Source organism: Leopardus geoffroyi, chromosome A3, assembly GCF_018350155.1.
Source record: "Leopardus geoffroyi isolate Oge1 chromosome A3, O.geoffroyi_Oge1_pat1.0, whole genome shotgun sequence".
Classification (NCBI taxonomy): domain Eukaryota; kingdom Metazoa; phylum Chordata; class Mammalia; order Carnivora; family Felidae; genus Leopardus; species Leopardus geoffroyi.
In genome coordinates, this window is record NC_059336.1 from 62,691,843 (window position 1) to 62,708,137 (window position 16,295).

At 53.6% G+C, this 16,295-nt stretch overlaps 1 protein-coding gene across 1 annotated transcript; it reads right to left on the reverse strand.

Annotated features, from left to right (window-relative positions):
- Positions 1–53: 53 nt before the first annotated feature.
- On the reverse strand, positions 54–14,712 carry HAAO (3-hydroxyanthranilate 3,4-dioxygenase). The gene is made up of 10 exons (XM_045445863.1): positions 14,529–14,712; positions 11,971–12,049; positions 6,889–6,972; positions 6,469–6,575; positions 3,513–3,602; positions 3,142–3,185; positions 2,728–2,873; positions 836–904; positions 567–649; positions 54–463 (listed from the first exon to the last, which is right to left on the reverse strand). Exons 1-10 carry the CDS (start codon positions 14,606–14,608, stop codon positions 385–387), a joined length of 861 nt encoding a protein of 286 aa, XP_045301819.1. The 5' UTR covers positions 14,609–14,712; the 3' UTR covers positions 54–384.
- Positions 14,713–16,295: the final 1,583 nt, after the last annotated feature.

Below are 16,295 nucleotides of genomic sequence, written 5' to 3' on the forward strand. Positions count from 1 at the left end.
ACAGGAGCATACAAGGTCTGCCATTAGTGACAGTCTGTGTACATGCGGATACATGAGTGTCCACCAGGAAGCCTTTATTGAGGGCCTTTTTGGTGGCAGGCAAGTGCTGTGCTGAGTATGTGGGGACAGAGGGATGGAGAGGCAGCCCCGCCTCAAGGAGCAGACCAGCTAGCAGAACTGTGCAGGGCAGTGAGCAGAGAGCTGTTAGAGGAGAAGGGGTGTGACCAGCCCCCCAAGAGCCTGGCATCTCAGCTGAGACGATGATGATGATGTCCAGGGTCCAGCTCTGGGACGCTGAGTGGCTCAGCAGTGGTACATGCAGCAGCAGAGAGGGCAGGAGACTGATGGTGGGGGGGAGGCTGTTTTGGGGCCACACTCAGAGGATCACCCCAGGGGCTTCTTGCGGGCAGGATCCTGAGTCACAGCCAGGGCCACAGAGCCTTGTCCTCGCTCCCAGGCATACCTGTGGAGACACGGGTGGGCAGGGGTCAGACAGGTGGGCCCTGAGGATCCCAGGGAAAGGAGCGGGCTCCCACAGCTGGGGGAAAGTCCTCCCGCGCACTCACGCATTCCCAGCTGGCACCAAGAGGCTGTCATCGGGGGCCAGGCTCAGGCGCTGTTCTCCAATTGTCACCACAGAGGAGCCCTCCTGGGAAAGAGGAGCAGGAGAACTGAATGGAGGCTGTTGGGCCTCAACACCTGTCCAAGAGTCCCTGAGTCTGCCTTGGCAAGGAGGCCCTGGGAGCTGCCCCAGGCTCTGGGAGTCCAAAGTCCAGGAGCAGCCTGTCCCCATGGGCAGAAGGATGTACCACCCTCTCCCAGGGGCCCCACTTGCCAACTGCCACAGCCACACATCCACGTCCTGTCTTGGGCCTTTGCTGCTGCCTTGTCCATGGACAATCACCTGGTAGGAAGTGACATATATCTTTCTGTTGCTTCTGCCCCACATAGGGGATGGTCTTGAACCTGGCCCCCGGACACCAGGCCTACAGCACCAGGCACAGCCTTATCTTCATGTGTAGAGCAAAGATCGGGACTCAGAGAGGAAGGCTGCCAGGCCCAGGCTTCCCTGCTGCATCCGTGATGAACAGAGCTGCCCACATGTTATCTGGGATCACACATGCTTGCCTTTCACACACACATGCACATCGGATTCCTCTGATGCCCATCACAACTACTGCTGACCCATGCGAAGGCATGACTGCCAGGAGCACACTTGGGACACACACACTTGCGTGTACACGGCCTAGTGTGGACTTATGTATCACACACACATAGTTCCCCAGAGTGCCCACCTCCCTTCTTCCATGAGATTCTGGCCTAAGAACGAGGAAGGAGACGGGTGGGGATGAACCTCTTTGGCCTACATTCACCTGGAAGCACACAGCTACTGTGCAGGCTGCGCTCCTGCTGGCCCAGAGTGGGACTCAGTAGATACCTGTCACCATAAACCGGAGCAGGTGGGAGCAGGGGTGTGAAAGAGGTGGAAGGCGGGGCCATGAGGCCAGTTGGTGCTGAAGGCCGTTGCCCTGATGGGCTGGGAGGGGCTTTGTGGTGTGCACCTGCTTTCACAGCCCCGTGTAAGCTCAGGTGTCTGCAGGCCAGACCTTTCAGGGCAGGTCTGTATCCAGTGAGCATCTCTCCACGAGAATGTCTAATTCAAACAGCAAGGGATGTGCCAGTGGCACAGTGGCTTGTGGTAAAGCACAAGCAAGCACGAGCCTCCTAGCAGGTCTCCTTGCCTCCACGCTTGCCCTTGCCTTCTGATCCTGTCCCCACACAGTACAGTGATCTTTCTGAAGGGGGATTTGTCATCTCCCTGCTTTAATGCTTGGGGGAAGCTCTGTTGTCTCCAGGATAAATCCTTGCACCTTGTCCAGCCCAGGAGACCTGTCAGGACCTGGGCACTGCTTGCTACTCCTGCCATCTAGCAATGGTGCCTGCTGCCCCCACTCCCCTGTCCTGGCTCCTGCCAACCTCAGCTACTTGCAGTGCCAGGCTGTTTCAAGCTTCCATGCCCTTACTCATGCTTCTCCCTCACTTGGGATGCTCTCAGTCTCCCTTTCTTCCTTTTGCAAATGCCTAAGTTTGCTTTAAAATGCAGCTTACACATCACCTCCTCCAGGAAGTCTTCCCTGACTACCCTCCCAGCCTGGGTTCCACCTTTATTGTCCTATAGCTTGCTGAAGCTTCTCTATCAAATAACATACCACGTGATTATGGTAATTGTTGAACTTGTCTGTTTATCAGACCATACACTCCTCGAGGCAGTGACTCTAATTTTCCTACCAAAGCCGGACACATAATAAGCACTCAATAAATGTTGAATGAAAGAAGGCCAGCTTTGTTTGGGTGGGTCTCTCCCTGTCCATCACTCCACCCACCCCTCACCCCCCAGGCACCTCTCTTCCTTCTGGCTCCCCAGGCTAACACTGGCCAAAGGCTCAGGAATTCCTAATAGAGGGATAACTCTAAACCCTCAGGAACTAGTCAGTAGATGGGGCAACTCCTACTCTGAAGGCAAAGAAAGACTGCTTGAGACCATGTACTCCACTCATAGCAAAGTCATCATTCTCTGAGTCAAGGAGAAAACAGGAAGGCCTCTGTTCATGTCACAACTTCCCAAACTCTGTGTGTGTGTGTGTGTGTGTGTGTGTGTGTGTGTGATTAGTTACCATTTCCTAGGGCTGCTAGGTAGATGTCCTGAGTGGCCCAGGGCTTCATTACCTGTGTCTCATAGGTGTCCCCAAACAGGCTGAGGGGTGTGCCTGCCTGCAGCTCTCTGCGGTGGCGATCCAGCCAGGCCTCCAGGGACATCGGCTCCATGACAGATCGGGTGCTCAGGGGGAATGGCGGTTCCTTGAGCAGCTGGTCTGCACCCACAGCACAGCTGTGTCAGTGGCCTCTGGCCCAGCCTGCCCAGCCCCAGCAGGCCCAGGGGTCCCAGCTCTAAATCACCAGAAAGGGCTCTGGAGCCAGCTCAAGCCCCAAGCAGCCATGTGGAGGGTACTATTTGGTGCCATGATCTCACACTCAGGGTACTAGGCAGAGTCCTCAAAAGGAGACTGGCACTCTGGGCCAAGACCCATTCTACTCTGGGAAAGCAGAGAGGGAGGGGGAAAGGTGGTTCAGGGGGCTCACCAGGGATGGGCTCTCCTGTTTTGTGCTGCTCAGAGCTGAAGAACCTGCAGGGAGAAATGGGGAGGAGGAGTGGCCAGTGAGACACACATGTACACACATACTCGTATACTCTCAGGTGTGGGAGCCCACACCCTCGTAGGCCCCCCACAACTTGCTGTGGGTTCCCCTTGCTTCCAGCCCCATGGAGCAGTCCCCTCCTCCCCCCCAGGCCCTCCCACCCCAGGAAGGCCGACCTCCCCCACCAAATCCCAGGCATGATGGCTCCAATGTGGGGGCTACTTCTACAGAGTATCGCTGGGATGAGTCTGCCCTTCCCAGCCGGCGCAGGGGGCCTTAGAGAGCAAGATGCAGGGGCTGGGCTGGGGGCTCACTCCTGGATGATGGGGGCCAACTGTGTGCCAAGGTCCTCGCAGTAGAACCACTTCTCAAACAGGACGTCCGTGGTGTCTCCCACATAGTACCTGCCAGAGCAAAGGACAGGCAACCCAGCTCCTCACCTGGATAGCCTCAGGCAGCCTGGCTCTGCTTGTGGAAGTCTGGACCCCGGCTAGCCCTGCAGAGCTGGCTGCCTGCTTCACCCTGTTAGCACACCCTAGTGGCCAATGCTTGCTTGCCCAAACCTGGCTCTCCCAAAAGCACCGTGTACCTCAAATTCCGGAGTGGGTATTATTGACCCCATTTGCCTTCCTGGTTCCCCAAACTTTACAAAATGGATAGGAACTGTGAGGCTCAGAGAAGCTGGGTAACTTGGCAAGGATTACATAGCATTACAAGATCTGAGAGTCTTAGAAACACAGAAAACATCAATTACAAAGAGGAAGCCAAGGCTGAGCCTGAATACGGGGCCTGTGGCTGGATGCTCTGCCTGCCTGCTGAGCTCTAGATCAGAGCGCATGGAACCTTAAGAATCCAACATGCAGAATATGCCCCCCAGATGAGATGTCCTGCTCCTTGAAGGGTAATGGATGCCTTTGAGAATTGGAGCAAAGCACTAGACCTCTTCTCCAGAGGGAGGTCATTGTGCACGGGCGCACAGTCTCTAGGAAACTCTTGGAAGCCCACCCAATCCCCAGCCTGGCTCGGTGAGCTCCTCCGCTAGCAGATGGGGGCTGTGCGTCAGGCCCCTGTGTGTGCAGCACTTCCGCTGACCGAATGTCTAACCTCAGGCTCAGCTCCCAGGGCCCAGGCCAGCTCCGTCCACTTTTCAACCCCTCCCGAAAAAGAGAAGTGGTCCTGCTCATGGGACATGGTTTACAGACGCGCTGCATCCACCCCGTCTGGCACCTCACGTTCTATCCTGGCATGGAGCTGGTCACAGGAAGCATGCCTTCAGAGTGGCATTTTAATGCTGAGTCCCTGGCTTTTACTAAGGGTCAAAAGTAGCCAGAGGCACCTGGCTGGCTCAGTCGGTGGAGCAGGTGACTTGACCTCGGGGCTGTGGGTTCGAGCCCCACATTGGGTGTAGAGATTACTTAAAAATAAATCTTAAGGGGAAAAAAGGCATCCAGATAAAATCTGTTATTGAATTTGCTATAAAAATGTTACTGAGGACACTGTCCACTCTGTCACTAAAGACTCCCTTATATAAAGCCCCATGTGAAAAATTATTTTGGAATTGAAAGGCAGGCCTCTGTTTCTACAACAGACCATTATGCAGTAGATCAGTATATGCAACCACTAACATTAAGGGGGTTTTTGTTGTTGTTTTTTAGAGAGAGAGCATATGCCTGAGCAGGGAGGGGCAGAGGGGGAGAGAGAGAGAGAGAGAGAGAGAGAATGAGAGTGAGAGAGGGAGAGAGAGAGAGAGAGAGAGAATAAAAAAAAATTTTTTTAAATTTGTTTTGAGAGAGAGCAAGCAGGGAGGGTAGAGGCAGAGAAAGAATCCCAAGCAGGCTCTGAGCTGTCAGCTTGAAGCCTGATGTGGGGCTGGAACTCACAAAGTGTGAGATCATGACCTGAACTGAAACCAAGAGTGGGACGCTTAATCGACTGAGCCACCCAGGCGCCTTGGTTTTCTCTTTATTATTATTTGTTTTATTGAGATATCATTCACATAACAAAATTTACCCCTTTCCTGACAAGTAATTTTAACTTTGTTTATTTGCTTTCTTTTACTTTTCCTGATTTCAAGACAGGTGATTAGAAAAAAGGGAAGCATTAAAAAATATCCATTGTAACAGAAAATACGGGGCAAAGTATCCTGATCTCAGGAATTTGTTGAGAAATTTTAATTTTCTTAATTAAAAAACAAAAAAAAATAGTTTAGCTTTTGGACAAATCTGTGTCCTTCTGAGCCACAGGCTGCATCAGATAATAACTAGGTGACTGATTGGAACCCAGTGGGAACTCAGCTATAGAAAGAGTGCCCCCCCTCAGCAATGGTGTTTGTCCCTTCCTTGGTGCTTTTTTTTAAATTTTTTTCCTTCAGTTTTATTTATTTATTTTTAAATTTTAATTAATTAATTAATTTATTTATTTATTTATTTGAGAGAGAGAGAGCACAAGCAGGGGAAGGGCAGAGAGAGGGAGAGAGAGAGAATTCCAAGCAGGCTCTGCACTGTCAGTGCACAGCCTGATGCAGGGCTCAAACCCACGAACCACGAGATCACGACCTGAGCCGAAGTCAGATGCTCAACTGACCGAGCCACCCAGGCCCCTCCCTTCCTTGGTGATTACTCACGCTCCTATCTAGATTGTCCTGACCCTAATTTCCTATTTCTCTACTATGTCAGCTCTTCCACTTTCTAGCAAACTCAACTTCCCTGTGCCCAGTCTCTTTGTCTATAAAGTACAGATGATAACAGTACCTACCCCATAGGATCCCTGGTGGGTTAGATGGATAAATACACCTGAAGCACCTGCCTGGTGCTCTAGCAAGTGTCATACACATGTTAGCACTGGTTGTGGCATGAGCTGGGGTAGAGAAATAAGCCAAGGGCATCCTGGCAGAGACTGAATAAATCCTGGGGTTGGAGGCTGGGAGGAGCAGCAGTGTGCCTGGCTGCCCTGGCCAGGGGGCTCTGACTTTGGCATCCCCACTCCCAAATCCCTGCAGACCTCAGTGTGGGAAGCACAGGTTCCGGTCCCAGCCGGAGCCTTTAGGCTGAATGGGCTCCCAGGAGGTCAAGAGGGCATCCTTCCCTAACCCCATCATCAACTGCACGCCACCACCTCCCCTACCCTGTCCCCGTCAGCCAGCAAACAGGGGCTGCACTGCTTCCAACCCTCTCAGTGGCCAGGAAGTGCTTTCTCAGGTCCGTCTAGTGTTCTTTCCTCTGCTGCTTGCCCCCTGTCTCTGTCCAAGACCCCCAGACAAGGCCCATTTACCTGAGCCCATCTAGCTCGGTTTTCAGCCGTCTCCGTTCAATGACCAGCCCCACAGTGTCAGCAAACCTCTGCGGAGAGTGGGGTACCCCAGCGGGCAGGAGGAATATCTGCAGTGGTAGGGACAAGGTGACAGCAAGGATGCAATCCCCTCCCAGAGACCTTGATGCCCGCAGTGTCCTGGCCTCCCCAACCGACCCACAGGGTCCACCCAGCCCACCTCTCTGCCAGCCTCCAGCTGGGAACTGGAGGGAATGTCAGACCTTACGGAGGATGGAAAGTTCACAGGAGGAAGGGCCCGAGGACCAGGAAGGGAGGCCGGACAGGGCAGGGAGGACACACTCCAACAAAAGTCAGGATGAGTGGACAATGGGTTTCTGCTCCGTGGTCCTTCACCACCCGTCCCCTGGGGCCCAGCCTCACTTCTCCCTGCCGAATGGTCACATCCCGGTGTTTTCCTCGCTCCAGGACTTGAAGAACCATGTCGCCCTTGAACTGGTAAAACACCTGTGGGACAGGACAGCAGACAGGCTCAGACCCTCCCCCATCCCTCTTCCAGGTCCTTGGCTGGAGTTCTGACCCGGAAACTTGAGAAACTTCCTGAAGACCTTTATGAGCAGTTCTGTCACTCCTGCCCCGAGCCCCCAGCCTCCCCTGACACATGCTACAGATGGGTGTGCTGGGGACACACAGGATCACATCTTGATATGCAAGTGATGACTGAAGTACCTGGGACAGAATAGCTGGTTTCTGGTGTGGGGGCAGGAGGCTGGCTGAGATGCTCACTGGGGAATTCAGTGAGCCCTTCAGGTAAGGAGAAGCGCCCCCTTACTGTGCCCCAGGGTCTGTGCAAGCACTCTCATATACATTATCAGAAATCTTTACCACAGCTTCCAAAGGTATTATTAGCCCCATTTTCTATAGAAAGGAAAAAAAGAAAAAGGCTCAGAGTGAAGCAACCTGCCCAAGGTCGCCCAGTTAGTCCTGGAGCTACACTTTGGACCTGAGTCTGTGTGTAGCTCTGGAGCTTGTGCTGGCTCCTCTGGCCACCGTGATACCCCCCACATGGCGGGCAGGGCAGTCTGTTCAAATGCCTTTGGAGTTGGGCTGTGTAAATGGCAGGCCAGCAGGAAGCCAGGAAGCTTGCGGGGGGCAGGTGGCTGTGGGGATGGGAGCACTCACCTCCTATCTCCCTGGGGGTCCCTACTATGTTTTTTCTATTCCATCCTAAATTCCTAAATAATGTGTTTACTGAGATCACCCCAAGGCACGGGGAGTAGGAGGCAGGCATGTTTTTTCTCCACCAGTCCCACATGGCACAGGTGTTAAAAGCCCCAGCCAAACAGTTGAAGGGGTGTTATTAATAACTACTGTTATCATGTAAGCAGTTAGAGGTTCCTGTCACTGTATCTACTAAGAGAAATCAAGGCAAGCGCAGGGAAACTAGAGAAACGTGGTGAGGTGGTGTCACCCCTCTGATAGGCAGTCTGGCAATGGGCAGGGAGAACCCCCACCGCTCACACCCGTGCGCAGTGGCCTGAGGGGCTTCTGGGGATGCAGGACCCGCAGTGCTGAAACCAGGAAAGTCCAGGACAGTTGGCCGCTTTGCACTCTTGCCCTAGCATTTCTGTCTCTATGAAGGTGGCTGCAGCGATTCATAAAGGCACCTCTCTCCTGGTGTATAAACATGGCTGTTTGATCGCAGGGCATCGTAGTTAAAAGCATAGATTCCAATGTCACCTGGCCCTCAGCTCAGCCAGGTCCCCGTGTACCCTTGGTCAATTCAGTTAGTCTCTCTGTGCCTACATTTCTTCCTTCATAAAATGACAGTATCTACGCAGGACGTTGTTGTGAATTCTGCCCAGGGTGCTGTGCACCGATGTACCTAGCACATAGCACTCAATAAACCTCTAGCTGTTAATATTAGTGGTGCGGGAGTAGCAACAAGAATGCTAATCATAATAATAGGGGAAATGCCACTCTTTTATGATAGAGTCAAAATACAGAACATTATATAGCTATTAAAAACTATTTTTTTTAATGTTTATTTATTTTTGAGAGAGAGAGACACAGAGCACAAGCTAGGAGAGGCAGAGAGAGAGGGAGACACAGAATCCAAAGCAGGATCCAGGCTCTGAGCTGTCGGCACAGAGCCTGACGTGGGGCTCGAACTCACAAACTGTGAGATCGTGACCCAAGCTGAAGTCAGATGCTTAACCGACTGAGCCACCCAGGCGCCCTTAAAAACTATGTTTTTGAATAACTGAATAAAATGGGAAAATGGTGAATGCTTAATGTATGTTAAAAGCAAGATTCAAAACCACACCTAGCAGGATTCAAATTATGCAGTGATGGATGTATAAATGCGTGTTCACAGTTGGTCTCCTGAATGGTGGCATTCTGAATGAGGTACACATTTGTCTTTTCTGTATTTTGTATGTTTTCTACAATAAGCAATATTTACTTTTATTATTTTAAAAAAACCCAGACACATTTAAACAAATAAAAAACCTACTAGGCTCCCTTAGGGAGCAATTCTGTAACAACTGCCCCCACCCCAGTTGGGAGAAAGCCCCTGTGCGGGAGGGGAGGGTCCTTCCACAGATGGAGGAAGAGCAAACAGGGAGGGGGCCACAGACCTTAAGCCTGCAAATATCAGGGAAAGCTGGGATGGAGGTAGGATCTGGAGTGATGGTCTAGGCCAGATTCAAGCCCTTTCCAGGCAGGCTATGAAGTGTCAGCAGCCCTCAAACAAAAACATAGGAAGGAAGTGGCGTCTTGCCTCTCTGCCCAGACGCCTTCCCTATGATGAGGGACAGGCCTAGCCTGGAGCAGAGGTGCAGGTCCTGAGCAGCAGAAAATTCCAAGCAGCCATGGGCAATCCAAAAAGAATTATGTTCCACTTGGAAGTAAATGATGTTTGGGACCTGGGGCTAGCAAGAAGACTAACTGTATCTGCTCAGGCAGATATTAAATCAGATCTGGCTTCCAAGGCCTTACGGGGGCTGGGGTCCAGAGAGCCCATGTGTCTTAACATTTTATTTTAACGTGTATTCATTTTTGAGAGACAGAGCATGAGCTGGGGAGGGGGCGGGGCACAGAAGAGAAGCGGAGACAGAAGCAGGCTCCAGGTTCTGAGCTGTCAGCAGAGCCCAAGGCAGGGCTTGAACTCAGGAACCACAAAATCATGACCTGAGTTGAAATTGGATGCCCAACCGACTGAGCCACCCAGGCGCCCCTAGAGAGGCTGTGTGTCTTAAGCACCTTCTCTGCACCGGGCTCTGCGCACATACTTTACACATACTGAATCCTTCCACCAGGCAGGGGCCAGTGTCCCCATGTGCTGCAAGGAAACAGGCTCAGAGAGGTGGCATGATGTGACCTGCCTAAGATCACATGGGTGATAAGAGGCAGAGCCTTCAGCCCAGGTCTGGCTGACCCCCTTGTATCTGTGCCTCTCAAGAGAAGTAGCGGGGTAAATGGAATACATGTGGTGGGTGAAGCTGGGGACCCTGAAGGGCTGTTGCAGAAGCCTGAGCTCAGCAAGGAAGAAAATGTGGCTCAGGGATGCCTTTTTTCTCAGCAAGGAGGAGCCTGGACCCTGGTCCTCGGGCGGCTCCCATAGCACAGCCTGGGTGAGGATAGGTTAGGAGCAGAGAAGATGCTGACCCTCAGCTCTGCAGCCTCCCAGGGCCTGTGGCTGGTGCTCTCCCCAACTTTAGGATGAGAACAAGCTTTCACAAACCCACTTCGAGCCAAATTCCTCCCAGTCACCTGAGTGTCCCTCCTGAGAGGGGACACCTACTCAGGCCAGCCCTCCTCATCTGCTAGCCATTCTGCTTGATCACTGCTTGGCCTGGGCCTCTCAGTGGACACCCATCTGTACTACCAGAGCAGCTTGGGGAGACCCAAAAGTGCGGTATGGGGTAGAGGTGGGAGGGGCCAGGGGAAGGAAAGAGGGAGGGAGAAAGGAAAGGTGGGCACTGACACCAGGGCTAATTGAGCAGAAACCTCTGGAAAACCAGATGAGGGGCCCGAGGCTCACCGAGGCAGGCAAAGAAACCCTGCAACAGGCCTAGTTTCCCCCCTGGTGGCCACTCCCAATCCCATCCTGTCTTGTCTTTGAGGAATTTCCTGCTGATTTTTCCCACAGAGGAAAACAGTTTCCCGTGAGGTGTGCTGAGAAGCAGGTGGCTAGCAGGTGGCTAGGCTAGGAGAGCTAGGAGAGGTGAAGGGCTGGCCTGCTTTGCAAGGCTGCTTCTGTTGGCCCGGGGTCCTTACCCCCCTCCCTGCCCCCCCCCCCCCCCCAGGTGTTCTGTAAATATTTGTTGAGTGAAAGATTCTCCTGTGCTCCTTCCAGTTCTGGCTGTGGCTGAGAGGCCAGCAGTGGGGGTGGAGGCTGGACTCTGAACCTTGAACCCCCGCATCAGGGCCCTTAGGAGGTGGGTGGGTGTTCCCTATCCTGATCTTTTGTCACCAGAGATCCTGAGAGCTGGAAACCCACTTGTGTCCCTCTTTAAGGGGGCCCATCTTTTTCTTCCTTTTTTTTTTTTTTTTTTTTTTTTTGAGAGAGAGAGAGAGCGAGAGAGGGCACTGGAGAGGGGTATAGGGAGAGGGAGAGAGAGAATCTTTTTCTTTTTAATTTTTTTTAATGTTTATTTATTTATTGATTTATTTTTGAGAGAGAGAAAGAGGGACAGAGTGCGCGTGGGGGAGGGGCAGAGAGACAGGGAGACACAGAATCCGAAGCAGGCTCCAGACTCTGAGCTGTCAGCACAGAGCTGGATGCAGGGCTCGAACTCATGAACTGCGAGATCATGACCTGAGCTGAAGACGGGCGCTTAACCTACTGAGCCACCCAGGCACCCTTCGTCTTTTTCTTTTAATTTTACTTTTGTTTGTTCACTTTCGGGTAGGTAGGCAGTACAGAAACACAGTTCAAAATTCAAGGTACAAAAGGGTATTCGGTGCAAATTCCCCCCACCCAACCTTCCCCTCTGTCAAACAGCTCCTAGGAACTGATATGTCTTTGGCCCTCTAGATAAGGAGGGGGCCTCCCGGCCCCAAACCTTCCCGGAGAACTAGGCTCCTGAGACCAGAGTGGAGCACCCAGGTCCCTCTCAGCATGCAGGTCTCAGTTGGGAGGCCAATCTTTCATATTCAGATTTTAGGAAGAGGGGATCAGGACTTCCCACCTGGCACATGGACGGCCCCTGTGTCCAGGACCAGGGGTGATGCCCAACAGTTAGAGCCTCCCTCTCATACCCACAGAGTCCGGGCTGTTTCTGGGGGCTCCCCCAGCAGAGTTGGAGCACGGAGCTGTTAGATGTGCCACTGTGTATCCCTAACTTCCAGGCAGCAGTTTTGTCCTGTGATTTCAATCAAGCCCCCTTCATCCATCAGCCATCTGACCACCTCCTCTCTGTCCACAGGTTCTGGCTCCTGCTTGGGAAGTGTCCCCCTCCTTCAGGGCTATTAAAAAAGGGGGGGCAGTAGAAGGCCTACCTCCTCACCCTCCTCGATGTGGTAGTCCTTCCTGATGTTGGGGCCCCCGACGAACATGACTTTGAGCTGCTCCTGGTGCCTGCAATAGACAAGGGGGAGAGGTCCTGAATCAGCTCGTGGGACAGGACAGGAGGGGTGCCGGGGCCTATGGGGGGCCTGAAAGGAGCTTGGGTACACCTGGGAGAGGTGACAGGGCTGTTTCTGCATCATTGTCCCTGTAATCTCTGACATTTGTCCCCCTCCCCTGTCATCCCAGTATGGCCTTGTTTACCCAAGAGTGTATGTATGTGTGTCTGAGATTATACGTGTGTACCTGTGTCCTTCTGTATCTGTGTCTCAGTGTATTTGTGTGTGTGTCCCCAACATCCTCTGACCTAGTTGGGGGAGCAGCATGGTGGTGGATCGATTGCTTCGTCAACCAGGATCCCTGGCCTTGTTCAAGATCTCCAATTACAGGAGAGCAAACCACAGGCACCACTTCCTGGGCCTGGGGGCAGTGGAGGGGTAAAATGACCTTTATCTAACCCCCTCTCCCCAAGCTGTCTGATTATGAGACAGACTCTCTGCTCCTGGAAACTGCTGGCTTGAAGCTGTGAGGCAATTAGGGAAAGGAGTGGAGGGGAAAGCTGGATGCAGATAGCCTGAGACTGGAAGTGTTGGGGGTCTTGGTGGTGTGGGCGTGGTCTTGGGGAGCAATGACAAGAAGGTGGAACCAGGTCACCCCAGGCCACAAAAGCTCAGCTAAGCAGTTTGATCTTGGCCTGAGGGGTGCCAGGAAGCCTAGGAAAGTTTTTCTTTTTCAAATCAACTTTGTATAATTTAGGTACATATGGAAAGTCCTTGAATGAGCCCACTCAAAAACTATTTCAACCCATCAGCCAGATCATGTCTCTCCTCTGCTCAAAACCCCCCAGCAATTTCATATGACCCCCTCCCCCACCTGACCCCAAATTCATATGTTGAAGTCTCACCCCCAGGACCTCAGAATGTAACCTAATTTTGAACTAGAGTCATTGCAGATATAACTGGTTAAGCCACGATGAGGTCACCCTGGAGTAGGGTAGGCCTCTAATCCTTATTAAAAGGGGAGAGATTTAGACACAGACACATTGACAGGAAGAGTGCCCTGCAAAGATGAGGACAGAGATCAATGTGATGCAGCAGAAGCCAAGGAAGGCAAAGTTTGCCACCAAGCCACCTGGAGCTAGGAGAGGCCTGGAGCAGACACTTCCTGACTGCCCTAGCAAACACAGTGGAGGGCCCACAGCTCTATTCCACCCTGTGGCCCATTATGCCTGCCAGCCTCCACCCCTTGTCTGTTTGTATTTATTGGTTGCCTCCTCTCACGGAATGTCAGTGTCACCAGGAAGTGACTGTCAGTTTGTTTTCTGCTGCATCTCCAGTGTCCAGAACAGGACCTGGCATGTACTAAGTACTCAGTGAATACCTGCTGAATGAATAAAGGCAGGGCCTGCCTTTTGTGATTGTTAATACTGGGCCGTGTTGGAGGCCATGCTGGGGTGGGGGGCTGGAGGCAGGGGCAGTCCCTACCACCCAGGCTGGAAGGGACAAGGGTGGAGCCAGAGCAGTGGCCAGAGGGCTGGGGAAGAGTAGATGGAGGCGAGACACCGTTAGGGCACACTGGGGGACCTACAACCAGGCTGCACAGAGATGAAGTGGAGGAAAGGGGTGAGAGCAACATCAGTGGTAGAAGACACGCTGCTTTGAGGGGGATGTTGGCCATGAGCCGTGGCAATGCTGCACAGTGACCTAGAGCGTGGATTTCAGAGTCGAGCCCTTCCATGGGCTGGAGTCTGGATCCCATCCCGCACTAGCTGTGGGATACTGGGAGAGTTACCAGAATCCTGCCTCACGGAGCTAATGTGTGAGAACTACGTGAGAGGGTGTAAAAACACTGGGCACAGTGTCTAGCTTGTCAAAGTGTGTGACTGCGGCCATGCGGTTTGGGGTGCCAGGCCGTTGGGGATGTTCTGCAGACATGGGAGCGTCAGCGGGGAGCTGGGGAGCACACCAGGCAGGGCCCCAGGGCCCGGGAGGAGGGGAGGGAGGTGAAGGGGCCACAGGGGAGGGCCAGGTGGGGGTGTGTGTCCATCTGCAAAGAGAAGCCTGGGGAGAGCACCAAATCAAGATCCTCCCACAGGAGCTGCTCCTCTGACATCACCCTCTGCCTGCAGGTTCTACTGCAATTCTGAGGCATGGAAAAACCACTTCCCCAAACTTCTGAGAGTCACTGGGGGTTGGAGACTGAGCCCAGGGAAAGGGTGGTGAGGTGCCATCTGCATCTCTCCTAGGCTCAGTCACTCAGCCATCTTCAGAAGTCAAGGTCACAATCTCCCAGGCAGAGTCACCAGAAAGAGGAACAGATGAGGGCGGTGGAACCCGGAACAGCTTGCCCTCCCCCTCCCCTGAAGGCACAAGAGGATGGCAGACTTCTGGATCAAGGAACTGGGCACTGGTGGTGAGGGATGCGGCGTGCAGACGGAGGAGGGAAAGGTGAGGGTAGAGGGCAGAAGGACGGGAGCGTCCCTGGGACTCACAGGAGCTTGTTGCAGACCGGGGGCAAGAAGGAGGCCCGGTTCTCCTCTACCCAAGTCTTCACCCTCACGGGACGCGCCATGGCAGCCCGGGAGCCCAATCTGGAACCGCGTGCACCCCGCGGGTATAGGAGGGGCTCGGCTCCGCCCAGCGGCCCATTGGCCACATTCTTCCTAGGCGTCCCGGGGGTCAAAGGGCGGGATACCCTCCCACCCCCCGCCTCGCGACTGCACAGTGTCTGGGCAGCGGACCGCGCGTGGTCCCTCTCGGACTTTGGTCCCGGCCCCGCGCCGCCCCCCCGCGCCTCCCCGGGCTACCTCTGCCCAGCCTCCGCCAGGCGGCTTCCTGGCGGGGGAAGCGGTGCGCGCGGTGGGGGCGTCCCTGCTTCCCGCCGGGTTGGGGGCTCAACCCCCTGCACGTGCTAGGGCGCCACGCATATCGCCGGGGCCTAAGACGCAGGATCGCTAATGTGCCCAGTCTCCAGTACCCAGACTTTCCGCCTGGACCCCAGGGAGACCCCGAAGGACAGACTGTGATGGGAGGAAGGAGGATTTGAAAATCCGAGCATCTGAATACGGAGGTTCTGGCCGAGGATAGAAACCTCTGTTTCCGCATCCGAGAAATGGCAATGTCTACACAGCCATCCCAGGGTTGCACAGCGGCCACCACTGGCACCGACTGATGTCAGCCCCTTTTCCCTCGAGGACGGCGGTGAGGCCAGAGTCCCCAGATTTAGTGAGTGCTGCTCGCTGGGCTCGGACTCACGCTGGGTGAGAGCGGAGAGCAGGGAAGGGACCGGCGCGCGACCCGGACCCGCACGCAGGTCCTACGTTCGCGGGTGGCCAGCAGAGCACCGACGAGGCGTCCTCACTGTTCTGAGCTCCTGCTGTGTCTTAGGGACATACTCAAGTCACAAGACAATTCTGTGAGGGTTTTGCAGATGAAGAACCGGGCACTCGGTGTCCCAGCCCTCAGGAATCTCCGGGTCCGGGGATGGGGTGGGCGGACAAACCTGTACCAGTGCCGGCGGCTTGAAACAGGAGATCCGGGTGGGGGTGCGGGGCAGGGGAAGACAACCGGACACCTGCTCTCTTCTTTTTCCTTACGGACTCAGAATTCTTAGGAAAAAATGTGCTTTTGTGTTGGAGGAGGGTGAGGTGGGGAGGTGGTAGATGGGGCAGGAGGAAAATAGCTCAGGCACTGACAGCAGAATCCAGATTATAGAGTTTAAGAAGTTCAAACTCAGGCGCTTGGGTGGCTCAGTCCGTTAAGCATCTGCTCCTGGCTCTGGCTTTTGGCTCGGGTCATGATCTCACTGTTGGTGGGATAGAGCTCTGTGCTGTCAATGCAGAGCCTGCTTGGGATTGTCTCTCTTCCTTCCTCGCTGCCCCTCCCCCCTCTCTCAAAATAAATAAATATAAACATTAAAAAAAAATTCAAACTCCTCCTGCTCCTGCCCTCCTAGCTCACCTTGCCCCTTCCCTGCTGCCTGGGACCGGCTGTTTTTCTCAGCACCTTCAGACACACAGAATCCCCTGTGCAAATCAGACCCCAGTCAGAGAGGCAAGAAGGATGCCACCCACCTCTGATGGGAGCACCCCTCACCCCTGTTTCCTCTCCACCCCACCTCTTTTTCCCTCTTTCACCCTCCTCTTTCTTTTTAGTTATTTATTTTGAACTTTTTTTTGATAAGCATGTTTTTCTGGAATATAGTTTGGCACCATGACACCTGAAACCGTATTCTTTGTCTTGTCTAGAAGTAATCCAGA